The sequence below is a fragment of the Sarcophilus harrisii genome, chromosome 1 (genome assembly GCF_902635505.1).
Source record: "Sarcophilus harrisii chromosome 1, mSarHar1.11, whole genome shotgun sequence".
NCBI lineage: Eukaryota > Metazoa > Chordata > Mammalia > Dasyuromorphia > Dasyuridae > Sarcophilus > Sarcophilus harrisii.
In genome coordinates this window covers 344,944,097-344,960,768 of record NC_045426.1, presented here as the reverse complement: position 1 = coordinate 344,960,768, position 16,672 = coordinate 344,944,097, and the positions used below count along the sequence as shown (strand labels likewise).

The following is a 16,672-nucleotide window of genomic DNA, read 5'->3' as shown; positions in this document are numbered from 1 at the left end:
GGCCTCCCTAAGCACCCATTCCATCATGCTACAGGCACTTTCTTGGGACTCTAACAATTCCACAGCAGCTGACTTGGTCTCCCCAAATTGTTTTCCAGTTATACTCAATTATCTGATGTCCTGGTAAAAGTTTATCTCAGGATGAACTCTTATGGACAATGATAATTTACCTAAACTCATTGCTCAATGATTAACATTTACCCTTACACTCTGCCATATCCTTCCTATCCTAGTGAATCTAAACCCCTAGCTGTCAAACAACATTCTCCCACCACTTATGGTCCCCTAATTCCAATCACCCTGAATCTAACCCCCATCAATGTCTCACTAATCATTCTTTCCACTGTATCCTCCGAATTGGCTGTTTGACAGTAACCAACCAGCTTTCCTCTGGAAACAGAAAACTTTCAATTTAGACTAGAAAGAACTGGCACTGTTTTAGGTTTCCATTATCTTTAACTTCTGTTAGCCTTTAAGTCCCGATTTAAATTTCTATATATCCCTACAGCTGTAAGGTTCAAGGACAACCTCTCAAGCCTTATCCTGCAGTAAATAATATCACTTTGGCTCAGAGAGGAATGAATCAAGAGACAAGCTTCACATAAATTGATGGCTGACATTTCAGAGAATGGGTTTTTGTCCAAGACGATTCTGATAGAGAGGAAACATAGAAAAATTGGAAAAAAATCAATGGATTTAGAATTAAAATATCACTTTTTCTATGAATTATCTATCTATCTATTTCCCTCCTTGGGAAAGAGGAGGCTGGATTCAATAGCATCTGTGGCCCTTTCTAGTTCTAAATCTATGATTCTGTGATTTTGATTTTTCCCATTATAAACTATTACTGGATATTTTGATAGGAGCAGAGACTAACTCAAAATACTTGAATACCATACAGCTCTGCCTGTAGTGCTTGAGGTTGTAGATCAACCCTGCTTGACTTTTGAGCTAAATTAGGAAAAATATGCTTCAGGCAACACTTGGCTCTCTCTCTCTCTCTTTTTTTCCCCCAGTCTCCAAGGTCTTTTTCCCTCCTGGGAGCTCCTGGCAGGGAAAAAACATGTTTGATAGAAATGGAATGCCATAACCAGGAAGCAGGTCAAAAGCCCAGCACATACTCAGAAGACACTGAAGGTAACAAAACCACCAGCCTCATTTTGGACTGTCCCTGTTCAGCTTTTCTACACAAAATTTACATGAAGACTTTTACTTCTGTTTAGGACTAAAATGCAATTAACTGGATTATTAACTGTATAATTTTATTACAAACAAAAACTGAACAATCAGATATCTAATATGAAATACATATTTTTCCTCAGTCTGTTTAGTAAGACCTAGTCTAATCAAGTAATAAAAAGTCCTCTGCTCTGTTACACTAATTAAAAGCATAAAGAATGGTTGTACATACCTATTCTCTGCAAAGAGTAAACTTATATCTAAATATAAATAGCAATCCTGAATTTTCCTGCAGATATTTCTTAAACACTAGCTATTTATTTATATCAGCTCTACTACATGTCATCCGTGTGCCTTGAGCAAATCATTTATTTACCTTTTCCAAGCCTCACTTTTACAAAATAAAAGTTGTTCTCTCTGAATTCTAATTCCTATGATCTGGATATTGTGTTGATTTTTCTTGTTTGTCTATACTTATTTGTTAGAAGGGAGAGTTTTATTAGGTTGAAGGGAAGTCTCTGGAAGTGTTAATGAGGCAAAAACCCACACATCAATAAAATACTAAATAAAAAAAAAAAAAAGAATATCAGTTTAAAAATAATTGAGAAGACCCTAATTTCAGTTATACAAAATGAGGCAAATATATTGGATTTAGCATATATTTTTACTATGTTTAACATATACTGGATTACTTGCCATCTAAGAAAAGAGGGTGAAGGGTAGGGGACAGGGAAATTGGAAGACAAGGATTTTCAAGGGTCATTGTTGAAAAATTATCCTTGCATATGTTTTGAAAATAAAAAAACTATAATTAAAAAAAAGAAAAAAGTGAAGCAGAGTCATCTAAGTACTCTGCTCTCAACTATTTAGTGTAACACATAGGTTATATCTGTATGAAACATAGAACTACAATCTAAATCAATTTTAAGAGACTTCTACTTAAAGTTTAGGATAAGTGTTCTATGGGTAGCCAAACCAAGAAAATCTCTAGAGGAAGAAATTCTTAAGAGTTTCATTTGGTCTTCCATAGGCCCACTCCCTTAGTTAGCAAATACCTAAATGTAGTCTATGAATAATTTTTTACTTTGGGGGTCAATTTTTTAGGTTCATTAAGACTGGTAAAACAAAGAAGATGAAGTCAAACCTCAGGCTGGCTTCTACTCAAGCAATGTCAGCACCTATAGGCTAAGGTGTCTTAAACTAGGACTATGAAATATGAAACTGTTTTGAAATCAAAATGTCCTTATTGAACATTTCTGGTTTTACAAGCGTTTCAGTTTAATATTCATAATGGTGGCAGATCTTATTTCTTAATATGTTAACTTTTCCCTGGTTCTCCACACCCAAATGGAAAATATTTCTAACATGTAAAAGCAAAGAAATAAAATCTGTACACATTATTTCTTGGGAGTCTCAGAAAGCTCTACATCCATTTTTGTTCTCTATCCATACCCACATGATCCAAGTAGATTCTATTCTCCTTAATTTGGAAGAATATAGAACTTTTAAAATAGTTCTCTGATTTTCATAAATCTTTACGTTACCTATTGTGAGAAAAGATGAGATTATACTAATATTCAGTCTTCTCATCATACCTTCTCCCAGGTAGACTGCCCTCTGTTTGGCTATTTCCCCCAACCTGTTGCATCTTGGATCGTTCAATGTGTTCTACATAGGTCTGGATCATCTGTGGAAAAATAAATATTCATAAGTAAAAACCTTACCTCATTAAATTTACCTGTTTCTCTATCATTTCTACCTCTAAACTGAATTTCTGAGCATTGTGTGTTCTATGGTGCTTCTGGAGGGAACACAATGAAAACAGAGTAAAGTGTAATTCAGAACTGTGGTAAACAAACTTTTAAGGCCAACAATAAATTGATATTCAGGGAAACCCTAGAAAGGATTCAATTGCAATTAAGATCATAGCAATTTGGAATGCACAAAAGGAGATCATTTTACTTAGAAGATTTTAATCTCTTTCACATCTCTTAATTCACCATTGATTTTTAAGTATTTAGATCATGAGTTGGGAACTGTTAGAACAGAACAAGCTGAGGCACATACCTCTGTGTGTCTCTGGTGCAGGGCATTATATTCCTTCTTCATCTCTGACTCACGCTCCTCCAGTCGAGAAACTAGACAACATAACCATTGTTGGTCAATTACACAATTTGTTTATTACTTGTTCCATTCTTCCCTTTTGATAACTCTCCAAAGCTAGTACCTAGAGAGAGAGCTACTGATGCCAGGTATGAGTGTTTAGGCCTAATGGGAAATGGAAAGGCCTATGTAATAAAGCCCTTTCACAGACTGAAAGTATCATAAATAATTCTTAAATACATAAATTGTCTTGTAAGGAATCCTTGAGAAAGCCCTAATTACTTAGCAGAGGGTTCTAATAAAAAATAGTCTGAAAAAGGCAGTTAACTTTCTCTAAAGGGATGATCTTACTGATATGACTTTGGCTATGGGTATTTCAGTCTTAGTTTTAATTCAACAACTAGCAAAGAAGTTAATACACCAGTCTAAGCTCCTTAGCAGACTCCTTCCCATAAACAAATAAAAGAGATGGACAGAGATCGAATTCAAATAGAAAAGTATCCCTGCAGGTTACATATTGGCTCAGAAAACCACAAATAAATATTATCTATGCTGTATTATATTTTTATTTATTTTGTTAAATATTTTCCGATTATATTTTAACCTGCTTTGGCTGTCTGAGTTTGACACCTCTGACTCAGGGAGCAGAGATCTTTATTTCATTTGACTGACTTAAAAAACAGAAACAAAAAAAATATGTACCTATTACAAAGGTAATAGTTTGACCTTTTCCTTAAGGAATTCAAAATGGTTATAATAATGACAACTGCTTGGGTTTATATACTGCTTTATAAGTAACAACCATGCATATGCCCTAGAGATCATCATTCTATCCTATCTGAGCTTTTCCATCCATTCTGCCCATTATACCCTAAGAAGAAATGGGCTTTTTAATATATACTACAGCTTTACCCTTCCCTCCCCTTTATGTATTGTTTCTATTACAAAGTGAGCTCCTTGACAGTAGGAACTCATTTTTCTCATTTTTCTATATCTAGAAATGCTCCACAATGCTCAGCATGATACTTGGCACAGAGTGATTAATAAATGTTTTTTCATTCACTGAAGAAAGAATGAGAGAAGAAATAGGGACACCACACAAAGGCAGGAGTTACATTGTTTTAGACTATTACCACCAGTTTATGAATGTGTCTACTTCTCAATAGTATTCTGAACGAGGTACACAGGAGAATTGGTAGGGAAAAGGTTAAGCTAGAGATCCATATGAAACAAAAGTAAAATAGGCAGGCCATTATAGATATAGAAAAAAGATACCCTCCCCCCAAAAGAGAGAGAAAATAGAAGGATAAAAGGATGAAATATCTAGGCTGTCCCTATATTCCTATTACACCTATATATAATAGGTAACTTACTTTGATCTGCATAGTTTTTGGCTTTTAGCTCTAGCTGTCGAGTCTGGAACTCATAGTGTTCAACCTGGATTTGTAGATCTTTCTTTTCTTGTTCCAAAGCATCTTCAAACTCAATGAATTTCTACAAGTGAAAAGAACAGAAAAACAGGTAAGTAGACATAGATAACAGAATGCATAGAAAATAGAATCATGGATACTAGAAAGGACTAGATTTTATAGGTTTTAGAATTGTAAGAAACATTACAGTTCACCTAACCCAACTCTTTCATGTTATAGTTACTTAAAAATATACCCAAGGAGGACAGGTGACTTGCTCTATATTTCACAGCAAATAAATAAACACATTGGCTTTTACATTTAAGGAGTAGAGGGACTGGAGTATGATATTCTGGAGGACAAAAGAGGATTACAATCAAGAATAACTACCGGGCAAAGAAAAAATAGTTATTTAATAAAATAGAGGACTTTCAACATTCCTGATGAAAATATCAGAGCTAAAAAGAAAATCTGATTTTCAAACATAAGACTCAAGAGAAGTATAAAAAGGTAAACAGGAAAAAGTAGCCATAAGGATGATCTCAATGAAGTTAACTTGTTTACATTCCTTTGTGAGAAGATAATACTCCTGATAATTTTACCATTATTAGGCTAGTTAAAAGGACTTTACAAAGACAGATGGAATGGATGTGAGTAGATTATGTTGGAATGCTCTTCCAAAAAAAGTGGGGTAAGAAAAAGGGAGGCACTGGAAGAAGAAAGAAATAGAATGGGGAAAATTTATCACCTAAAAGAGTCATGCAATGTAGAGGTTCTTATAATGGAAGGAAGAAATGGGGGTAGGGTGGTGGGCAATGCTTGAACCTTATTCTTCAGAATTGATTAAAAAATTGAAAACAATATATACACAATTATTTATAGAAATGTAATTTCCACAATACAGAAATAGGAGGAGAAGCAGATAAGAGGAAAAGGGGAGTAAAGTGGGTAGATGATAAAAGGGAGGGAAGACTAAGGAAGGCAGCAGTTAAAAGCAAAACAGACTTGAGATGCAGGATTAAGAGAGAGAAAAGAAAAGGAAAAAAAATGAGATGGAGGGAAAAACTAACTATAACTGTGAATGTGAATGGTATGAGCTCATCCACAAAACAGAAGCAGATAGCAAAATAGATTACAAACCAGAATTCAACAATATGTTGTTTACAAGAAATACACTTTAAAGAGAGACACACAGAGTTAAAATAAAGGGCTAGAGTAGAATCTAATATGTTTCAGCTGAACTTAAAAAAAAAAAAAAAAAAAAGCAGGTGTAGCAATCATGATTTCAGACAACGGAAAAGCAAAAACAGACCAAATTAAAAGACATAACCAGGGAAATGTATTTGCTAAATGTACTCTAGACAATGAAATAATATAAAAAAAAATTTACAGTAAGTTTCTCTGATAAAGGACTTATTTCTCAAATATTTAAGTATAGAAGGGAGTCAACAACCTTGGAAGGTAGAGATTACTATTATCATTCCAATTTTACAGTTAAGAAAACTAAGGCTGGCAGAGATAATGATTTGTATAGGTTAACACTACTAAGTTTAAGGCTGGATTTGAAATTGAGTCTTCTGACTCCAGAACTAGCATTGTACACACTCCATCTAACTATGTCTCAACTTCTTAAACCCATTAATTTAAGCGAAATATATCTATTTATCATCTAAAGATCTATAGAGTACTTTACAATTTGTAAAGCACATTATATCATCTTATTTGATCCTTACAACAACTTTAAGAAAAAGGCCTTAAAATATTACTATTTTCCTCATTTTATAAGTATGAAAACTAAGACTCAGAGAGATTAAATAACTTCCCAATGGTCTATAAAGATTGTAATAGATTGGATGCTATTTCCTTTTTTTAAAAAAATACTTTCAATCATTAGATAGGTGATTTATTTTATTTTTTATTATAGCTTTTCATTTACAAGTTATATGCATGGGTAATTTTACAGCATTGACAATTGCCAAACCTTTTGTTCCAATTTTTCCCCTCCTTCCCCCTCCCCCCTCCCCCAGATGGCGGGTTGACCAATACATGTTAAATATGTTAAAGTATAAATTAAATACAATATTAGTATACATGTCCAAACAATTATTTTGCTGTACAAAAAGAATCAGACGTTGAAATAGTGTACAATTAGCCTGTGAAGAAAATCAAAAATGCAGGCGGACAAAAATAGAGGGATTGGGAATTCTATGTAGTGGTTCATAGTCATCTCCCAGAGTTCTTTTGCTGGGTGTAGCTGGTTCAATTCATTACTGCTCTATTGGAACTGATTTGATTTATCTCATTGTTGAAGATGGCCACGTCCATCAGAATTGATCATCATATAGTACTGTTGTTGAAGTATATAATGATCTCCTGGTCCTGCTCATTTCACTCAGCATCAGTTCATGTAAGTCTCTCCAGGCCTTTCTGAAGTCAATTGGATGCTATTTCCATTGCTATTACTGTTGATAATCTTTAGTTATGCACAAAAGGATTCCAAAGACATTTATGTGGTAAAATAAATTCAGTGATCACATTTATTACTTTGAGGGTCTAAAACTAAGACAGGTTTAAATAAGGCAAAAATAAAGCCTCATTGTTTTACTGGAAGAAAATTAATATGTCTTAAAAAATTCTAGATTTGTTTAAAATCGGTGGATAATCTGGGTTCTTCTTCCAAACATTAATTTAAAAATTACCTTTGCATTATAAATTGTGAATATTTTTCATACTACTGATGAATAAGATATTTAACTTGACAACAGAGTTCAATTACTTGTCAGGATTATGAATCAAATTACTGATCGAGTATAGGCTTTATTTCTGATCTCAGACCATTAGATGAAAAATCATAAAATCATGCTGAATATGCCTACAATCAAAATTTAAAACACTAATCTAAGAGGATTTCAGAGGCAATGCTATCTTTTTTTCTCTTTTATCGCTGACTGTGTATAATGGCACTTGATTTATCCCCTTTCCTAAAGCTCTCTAGGCTTAAAAACAAGACAAATTATAATTCTGAAGAGTCTGAAGTAATAGTGATGGAATTTCAAAATCACTGAGAAAGAAAATCCATCAAGTCTAAAGTTAATAGCAGGCTTCAGGAGTGTTGAAGTGACTAACACCAGTCTTCAAATCTAGGTGCTCTTAACTTTAGGTCCACTGCTTTTCCCCTTATGCTAGCGAACACAATCTTAAGTCATCAAAGACATTTTTATGGTGAAATAAATTCACATAGAGAAATTGGTTAAAGTCTGTTATTTGTGGGTTTATGCTTGAAAATTAGGGAGATCTGGCTGTAAATTAGGTTTGTAAATCAAGCCAAAATCCCATGGTTCCTCTTCAAGTGATCGAGAATATATTTGAAAATTTCCCCCAAATGCCCAAGTTTCTTTCAAATTGGTTTTTAAGAAAAGGAAGGAGAGGAAGGGAAAGAACAGATTTATTTTATGTCTAGGTAGGAAGAACAGAAATATCAAGAATGATGTTTAAGTCAATCATTTAAATAAGATTAATTAAGCCTCCATCACAAATTCCTATGGAAATGGCTAAACAAATTATGGTATATAAATGTAATAGCATATTATTGCAAAAAAAAAAAAAAATGGACAAAGCAGACAATTTCAGGGGGGACTGGGAAGATACCTCTGAACTGAAGCAAGGTGAAATAAGTAAGAATATCAGAATAAACACATTATAAAGAAAAACAACTCAATGACATTGCAGTTCCAGAGTACAAAAGATGAAACATGCTGCCCACTCCCCCTCAGAACCGACTTAAAAGGTGAAAAAAGATATATATTTTTGGACATGACCAATATAGGAATTTGTTACAAGGTTTTTTTGTTTTTTTGAATTGCATAATGATGGAGGAAAGGAAGGAATAGGAGCAAGAGAAAATAAATGCTTATAAAATAAAAGACTATAGAATAAATAGTATCACATTATATGCCAGGAATACCTAATATGAGTTATAAGCCACAGTTAAATATATATATATATATTTTTAAATACACATATAACATTTAGTTAAATATATATATAAATGAATTATGGTGGCCATAGTATAAATAAGTTAAGGTCACAATGAATACAAAATCATGAAATTAACTTCATATGTAACAAAAAAGTTATATATAGGATAAATAGAAAGTAAATTGAGAGAAAGCTCTAGAAGTAGAGGGCTTGGGAAAGACTTCCTGTAAAGATGAGATTTTAGTTTGAAAAGAAAGCCAGGGAAATGTAAGAAGGGAGAACATTCCAAGCAAGCCAGGAAAAAATGCCTAGAGCTGAGCAGTGTCTTGCAGCAAGGTCAGTCACTAGATCTAAGAATACATGTTAGAGAAGAAAAAGTCTGTCTGTGATGACTAGAAAGATAGGAGGGAAGAATTTTGTACCTGATTATGGAGGCAATAGGAAGTCCCTTAAGTTTATTAAGTAGATGAATGAAATGGTCTGGCCTACATTTTAGGAAAATCATTTTGATGACTAAATGATAGATGACTGGAGTGAGAAAAGATAAGACAGGGAGACCCACTAGCAAGCTATTGCAATGGTCCAAGAATGAGGTAACAAGAATCTGCACTAGGGTGATGGCAATGTCAAGAGAACAGGAGAGATGCTGAAAAGATAAAATCTATGCATTTCAGCAACAGCTTGGATGGGGGGAAGGGGGGAGAGGAAGAGAGTGAAAAATTCAGGATGACTCCTAGCCTATGAACCTCAAAGACTGAAAAGATGGTGAAGGTAGGTGTGAAATTTCAGGGAGAATTCTGTTTTGAACCCATTTATTTGACATACTAGTAGTTCAAGAGGTCTGAAACAAAGTTAAAGATATGAGAATCAAGGTTAGGGCAAGATAGGCAAATTTGAGAATTGTTAGCATAAAGCATAAAGATGGTAATTAAACTCTTGGTAGCTTATGAGACCAAGTTAAAGTAGTACTGAGAAGGAAAAGAAGAGAGCCTGGGACAGAGGATCCAAAGAAAAAGCAGTCAGGTAGGTAGGAAAACCAGGAAAAAGTGGGTCTTAAAAACCCTTAGAGAAGAGATTACCAAGGAAGAAAGAATGATCAACTGTGTCAAAAGCTGCAGAGAAGTCAAGGAGAATGAAGATTGAGAAAAGTATTCTGGATTTACAAAGAAGAAATCATTGGTAACTTTAAAGAAAGCATTTTCAGTGGAACGATGAGGCTGGAAACCCAGATTGTAAGATGTGTGAAAGGAAAAAGTGGAGGGTTTTTATTTTTTTAATGACCTTTTCAAAGAGTTTAGTCAGGAAGAGCAGAAGAGATACAGAATGCAATGTTCGGGAGCAGGGAAGAGTCAGCAGATAAGGAGAGACTGAAAAAAAGGGACAGAATGGGATTGACAAAGGGGGAAAGTACTGGAGAATATAAGATGGAATATAGTCTCTTGAGCTAGTAGATGAGTTAGCCTTGGAAAAGAGAAGGACCACTTCAAGAACTGAAGACAGGGATAAAGGAGAAGATAGTGGCAGAAGGCATATGAATAAGAGAAGATGAGAAAGAGAGAAGAGGAAGCTCTTAGAGAATAGCTTCAAAAAAATTTTTTTTCTGTAAAATATGAGTCTTTTGTAGCTAAGGAGATGAGAGGAAAAGGAACCATGAGAGGTTTAAAGAGAAATGAAAAAGTTTGGAAGAACTGCTGTGGAAATAATGAGTAAAGAAGGGGTAGGAGGATTGTCTAGTAGCAGTAAGGATTTAGTTGCGTTTGTATAATGTAAATTTGCAGTGTATCCAGTCAGAAAAAGGACATGATTTTCTCCATCTTTGTTCAGCAATTCATATAATGGAATAAAGTCAGAGAGAATGGTCAAAATGATCCAACGCTAAGGCTTGGCAGGGTGCAATTAGTGAAACCATAAGAGGATTTAATATTCAAGAGAGAAGGACATCATAGAATTCAATCAGTTCAACAAGGTCAAACTGAGGAAAAGAGATTAGTAACTGAAGTGGAGGGGATTGAGTGGTTAAGGGAGTAGAAGCCACCAATGATTTGTTGGAGAAAATATCACCAAATAAGAGAATTTAAAATGGAAAGATAAGGGAAGATAATTTAGATAATTTTTTTTTTATGGGAAGTTTTATGGAAAGATAACTAAGGAAAGACATTTTTGGCAAAAAGTTATAAATTTCATAAAACTCCAAGAAGCAAGAGGTAAAGAAACATAAATTTATTTAAAGGTTGGGGAGAGACCCTACAGTAACTCATGTCGAGGGCATTCAAGTATGTAACTGAACAACAACAACAAAAAAAAAAACTGTTGACATTTCTCCAAAAAATCCTAAAATTTATTTATTTATTTGTCTGCCTGTTTATTTTTTTTTATTTTGCATTCTTCTCTTTTTAAATCCTGAGTTGCAAATTCTCTCTTTCCTATCCCATTCTACCACACACTGAAGTAGGCAGGCAAATATGATATCAATTACATGTGAAATTATGCAAAATATATTTCCATATAAGTCATATTACAAAAAAAAAAAAAGTGAGGAAATTATATTTCAATTTACACTCAAGAGTTCATTAGTTTTCTCTCCACAAGTGGATAGCATTTTTTCATCCTGAGTCCTTTGGAATTGTCTTAAATCATTGTACTGACCAGAGTAGCCAAATCTTTCACAGTTAATCATGATTATAACATTGCTGTTACTGTGTACAATGATCTCCCACTTCTCATTTAACCTTGCATCAGTTCATAGATCTTGCTTTGTTTTTCTGAAGCCATCCCTCTTATCATTTCCTATAGCTCAATAGTATTCCATCACAATCACATGCCACATCATATTGAACTATTCCCCAAATGATGAGCATCACCTTAATTTCTAATTCTTTGCCACCACAAAAAGAACAACTAGAAATATTTGTCCATGGAGGTCCTTTTTTTTTTTCTTTGATCTCTTTGGGATCAGACCTACTAGTGGTATTGCTGGATCCAACAATAACTAAGCTTCCAGGTTAACCAATTTTATTTTTTCCCCTTTCTAGTCTCCCCCTTTTCTCAAGAGTATTTCATTTTTCCAAAATACACGTAAAGATAGTTTTCAATGTTCATTTTTGTAAGATTTTATGTTCCAAATTTTTTTCTCCCTCTCTCTCTAACAAATTTTTTTCTCCCTCTCTCTCTAACCTCCCTCTTCCCCAAGACAGCAAAAACCTGATATGTTCATTTAAAACATATTTCCATATTTGTCATGTTGTGCAAGAAAAAATTAGATCAAAAGAGGAAAAAAAAAAACACAAGAACGAAAAAGCAAACAAAAACAGGTTCAAATATTATGCTTCAATTTGAATTTTATTTTCATAGTTCCCTTTTCCAATTCTAATTTTTAAAGAATTATTATCTTCAGTGAAAGTTTGTACCTCATTTTTCACTCAGCCAATTCTGGTTTTTTTTAAGTTTTTGTTTTGTTTCAAGGCAATTACAATTAAGTGACTTACCTGACATCTCACAGCTAATAAATCTTAAGTGTCTAAAGCCAAATTTGTACATAGGTCCTCCTGACTCCAGGGCTAATGCTCTCTCTACTTCAAGATCTAGCTGTCTCTTTCCCTTTCCCCATTCTGTTTTTTAAGGAGTTCTTTTCTTCAGTGAATTCTTTTGCCTCTTTCAGCAATAGGTCAATTTTTTTTAAAAAAGGTATTATCTTCTTCAATATTTTCTGAGCCTCTTTTGCCAAGCTGTTAAATTCTTTTTTCCTAATTTTCTGGCATGGTTTTTCTATTCCCAACTTTTCATCTAACACTATATCAATTTCTTTAACTCTTTTCCAGGAATTCTTGTTGGACTTGAGTTCAATTATCATTTTTCTTTGAAAGTTTATTTTTTGATAAGCAGGATTAAGGTGTTAGAGATTAAAACAGGTCCTTGTCTGAGCTCTTCCTGGCTTCCCTCAGATCAATATCAGATCAAGCTGGGTTTTGAACGTGACAGAATCCACAATTATTTGAAGTGTAACAAATTTCCAATAGAAGATATTTTGAAAGAACTTCAGGAAAGTTTCAATTGGGCCAGGATGGGGAGTGGAAGGGGAGGGGAAGCAGCCCATCCTAGTTTCCCATATCATGGGAAACTACTAGGAGGCTCTTAGCCAAAATACAGCAATGTTGGATACTCTGTTCTGGTTTAGAAGTCAGACTAGCTGTGAGACATCCAATGCAACTACAGAAGGCAAATAGTGAACAACTGATCCCCAGCGTAACCAATGGGACTTGGCCATGTCCACACACAACCCCAGTCCCAGGGCAGTGTGAAGCCCCTGATGCCTGTAGAGGAAGCCTGGGACAATCCTCTTTTTGCCCTAAGAGTAGAACCTTAACCTTTAAAAATGAGCAAAAAAGCAAAAAAGAGCTCTGACCATAGCTATTATGGAGACAGGGAAGAACAGACCTTAAACCTTGAGGACACTAAAATGCAAAAGTCTCCAGAAGAATCCTCCAGAAGAAACAGTGATATGAGTTGGACTCTAATTCAAAGACTCTCTTGGGCTGGATTTTTTGAGAAGATAGTCTCATTCAGTCCTAGTACCAAGACTTCCAGCCAAGATGGTGGCGAGGAGGCACACAGCTGTGTAAGCTCCGCATTTTCTCTCAGAATCCATCTCATGACAAGCCTCTGAATTAATGCCTGACTGAAAAAAAAAAAACCCACAGTTACCAAGAGAAGACATCCTTGAGATTCGCCAGGAAAGGTCTGTTTTTGCTCGAGGGCGGGATGGTTTTAGATCAGGCACAGGCTGAGGGCAGGCAGCAGCAGGAGCTCAGCAGGCAGCTCACAGCCGAGCAGACCAGAGGGGGTTGCGGTGTGATCTCAGCCGTCTCTGCAGGGAGAGCTTCACTACAGGATTGGATACTTTGCCCTGGCAGCAAGTCAGTAGCCCAGCAGAGAAGCTAAAAACATCGGGGGTGAAGAATACAACCCCAAACAGCTGGAGTTTCCCGAGACCTGGCCATCCCTCCCTCACAGTGACTCAGCACGCTCTCAGAGTCTCAAGAGTCTCAGAGCGCAGGCACAGCACAGTCCTGCTAGTGCCTCGCTGCTGCCCCCGCAGTCTGTAGAGCAAGCTCAGTAATGCCACCCAGCCCCTTCCCCCAAAAACCTGTCAGATTGGCTAAGATGACAGGAAAAAATAATGATGATTGTTGGAAGGGATGCGGGAAAACTGGGACACTGATACATTGTTGGTGGAGCTTGAACGAATCCAACCATTCTGGAGAGCAATCTGGAATTATGCCCAAAAAGTTATCAAACTGTGCATACCCTTTGACCCAGCAGTACTACTACTGGGCTTACACCCCAAGGAGATACTAAAGAAGGGAAAGGGACCAGTATGTGCCAAAATGTTTGTGGCAGCCCTGTTTGTAGCGGCTAGAAGCTGGAAACTGAATGGATGCCCATCAATTGGAGAATGGTTGGGTAAATTGTGGTATACGAATGTTATGGAATATTATTGTTCTGTAAGAAATGACCAGCAAGATGAATACAGAGAAGCTTGGAGAGAATTACATGAACTGATGCTAAGTGAAATGAACAGAACCAAGAGATCATTATATATGTCAACGATACTGTATGAAGATGTATTCTGATGGAAGTGGATTTCTTTGACAAAGAGACCTAATTCAGTTTCAATTATCAATGATGGACAGAAGCAGCTACACCCAAAGAAAAAACACTGGGAAATTAATGTAAACTGTTTGCATTTTTGTTTTTCTTCCCGGGTTATTTCTACCTTCTGAATCCAATTCTCCCTGTGCAACAAGAAAACTGTTTGGATCTGCACACATACATTGTATCTAGGATATACTAGGACATATTCAACATATATAGGACTGCTTGCCATCTAGGGGAGGGGGTGGAGGGTGGGAGGGAAAAATCGGAACAGAAATGAGTGCAAGGGACAATGTTGTAAAAAAAAATTACCTTGGCATGGATTCTGTCAATAAAAAGTTACTATAAAAAAAAAAGTCCTAGTACCAAACAATGGAGAAAAAAAAAAAAGTCCTAGTACCAAACAATGGGGTAAAAAAAAAGACTCTCTTGGAAGAATTCAAAAAGGATCTTAAAAAAGACAAGAAAATTGGGGGGTGGGAAGAGAATGAGAGCTTTGCAGTTGTTTAGAAAAGGAAATCCAGAAATTATCTGAAGAAAACTCCTTGAAAAACAGAATTGGTGAAATGGAAAAAAGAGAACAACTCCCTAAAAAATAAATCAGGGAAATGGGGGAAAAAAATCCAATAAACAAAACAACTCATTTAAAAATTCAATTGGCCAAATGCAAAAGGAGGTAAGAGTTAACTGAAGAAAATAATTCACTAAAAATTAGAACTGACCAAATGGAAGTAAATGACTCGATGAGACATTAAGAATCAGTCAAACCAAACTAAAAAAAAAAAATGAAAAAATAGAAGAGAATGTAAAAACCTCTGGAAATAATATTCATTATCTTTCTTTCTAAACCTCATCTCTTCCCCTATCTTTGCTGTTTTAGTGCTGACATGGAAAATAGATCCAGAATTTATTGTACTACTTGAAAACCATAATGAAAAAAAAAAAGAGCCTACTTAATACTTAAGATATCTAGTTATCTAGATAACCAGAGAATAAGATAGCCATTGAAAGAATCTACCCATCATCTCCATAAAAGAGACCCACAAATGAAAATTCCAAGGAATATCATGGCTGAATTATTAGATCAAGAAGAAAATACTGCAAGCAGCTAGAAAGAAATAGTTCAAATACTGAGGAGAGTTTATTTATTAGCTGTTTTCACATTGTTGTCTTCTGAGTTTGTGTCTTGGTCTTTCCTGCCACCATAGTAGCTTTTTAAAACTGTCAAATTTTTTTCTTTATTCTTTTTTCTAGCTTTTTTTTTTTTTTTTTTTTAATTAAACTCTGTATTAAAATTGAGTTCTGCTCATCTGGGATTGGGGAGTAACTGTGTCAGCCTTCAGGTTTTTTCATTCTTCTATTTTCATTTCTGGAGGTCTGTAAATTTTTGGTGCTTCCAAGGTATTGTGACACTGTGAGTAGTATAGTCACTCTTTTTCTATGTCTTACCCAGAAAAGGCCTCTGTTCCCCTGTAAGCTGCAAGTATTAGTGCTCTCTTCACCTTGGAACTGCAACCCAGATTCCTGCTCCCTTGTGGCTGACCATAAGCACTCCTTCTTGGAACTGAGACCCAGTATTTGTATGGAAAACAGTTGCTAATCAATTTCAACTGTATGCAGTGCCAACAAAGGATCCCCTGTAATTTCTTTTTGACCAGTTATTCAACCCCCTTACCATATCTGGGCTAAGAGCTCCTGCTGCTGCCACCATGCACAGACTACAACAGGGTTCTCCTTTGGTGTGACTCACTTTTCCTATTAACCTAAGTTTTCTTAGGCCAGAAAAAAGTCTCACTCTGATCTTCTGTTGGTTCTGCCACTTCAAAATTTGACTTGAAATGTTATTTTAAAGTTGTCTATCTGGGTGGTAATGTTTAAAGAGTTTAGCTGAGTTGCCTCTAATCCACCACTGTCCTATCAACATTTCTATAACAATTTTTTTTTGTTGCCATGGTTTTTTTCTTGGGGGGGGGGGGGGGGGGGTGAGTGCGTGTGTTGAGGAGGGAGAAGCTTCTGTCCATTGATGCCGGTAGAGCTAGTTATCACACGGGAACATCAAAGTCCACAAAGTGCTACTAAAGAAAAAAAAAAAAAAAACGAGAAGAACAACTGGATAAGAAAAAGTCTATGCAGAGGAGGTCTATGCTGAAAGTGATACACTTTTAAGAAATATGGACACATCTTATCTCAAAGTATCTGAGAGATGAACAGAGACGAAACACTAGGGGAAATTATTTGCAAAAAATTATTATCAACCAACCCACAGAAATTTATTAATTGCCTAAGTCCAAAGTGCTAGGATGGAAAAACAAAAATCCAACAGTTTCTTCAACTGAAGCACTCACATACTC

At 35.4% G+C, this 16,672-nt stretch overlaps 1 protein-coding gene across 25 annotated transcripts in view; it reads right to left on the bottom strand.

The window, feature by feature from the left end:
- The window catches only part of MAPK8IP3 (mitogen-activated protein kinase 8 interacting protein 3), a 92,817-nt gene that overhangs the window by 66,248 nt on the left and 9,897 nt on the right, over positions 1 to 16,672 (bottom strand). For all 25 annotated transcript variants that reach the window (XM_031945793.1, XM_031945795.1, XM_031945797.1 and 22 more), the window contains exons 2-4: positions 4,656 to 4,776; positions 3,247 to 3,317; positions 2,775 to 2,866 (exon numbers count right to left, since the gene is read on the bottom strand). In XM_031945793.1, coding sequence (XP_031801653.1) covers positions 2,775 to 2,866; positions 3,247 to 3,317; positions 4,656 to 4,776 — 284 coding nt within the window. The remainder of the gene's footprint in view (positions 1 to 2,774; positions 2,867 to 3,246; positions 3,318 to 4,655; positions 4,777 to 16,672) is intronic.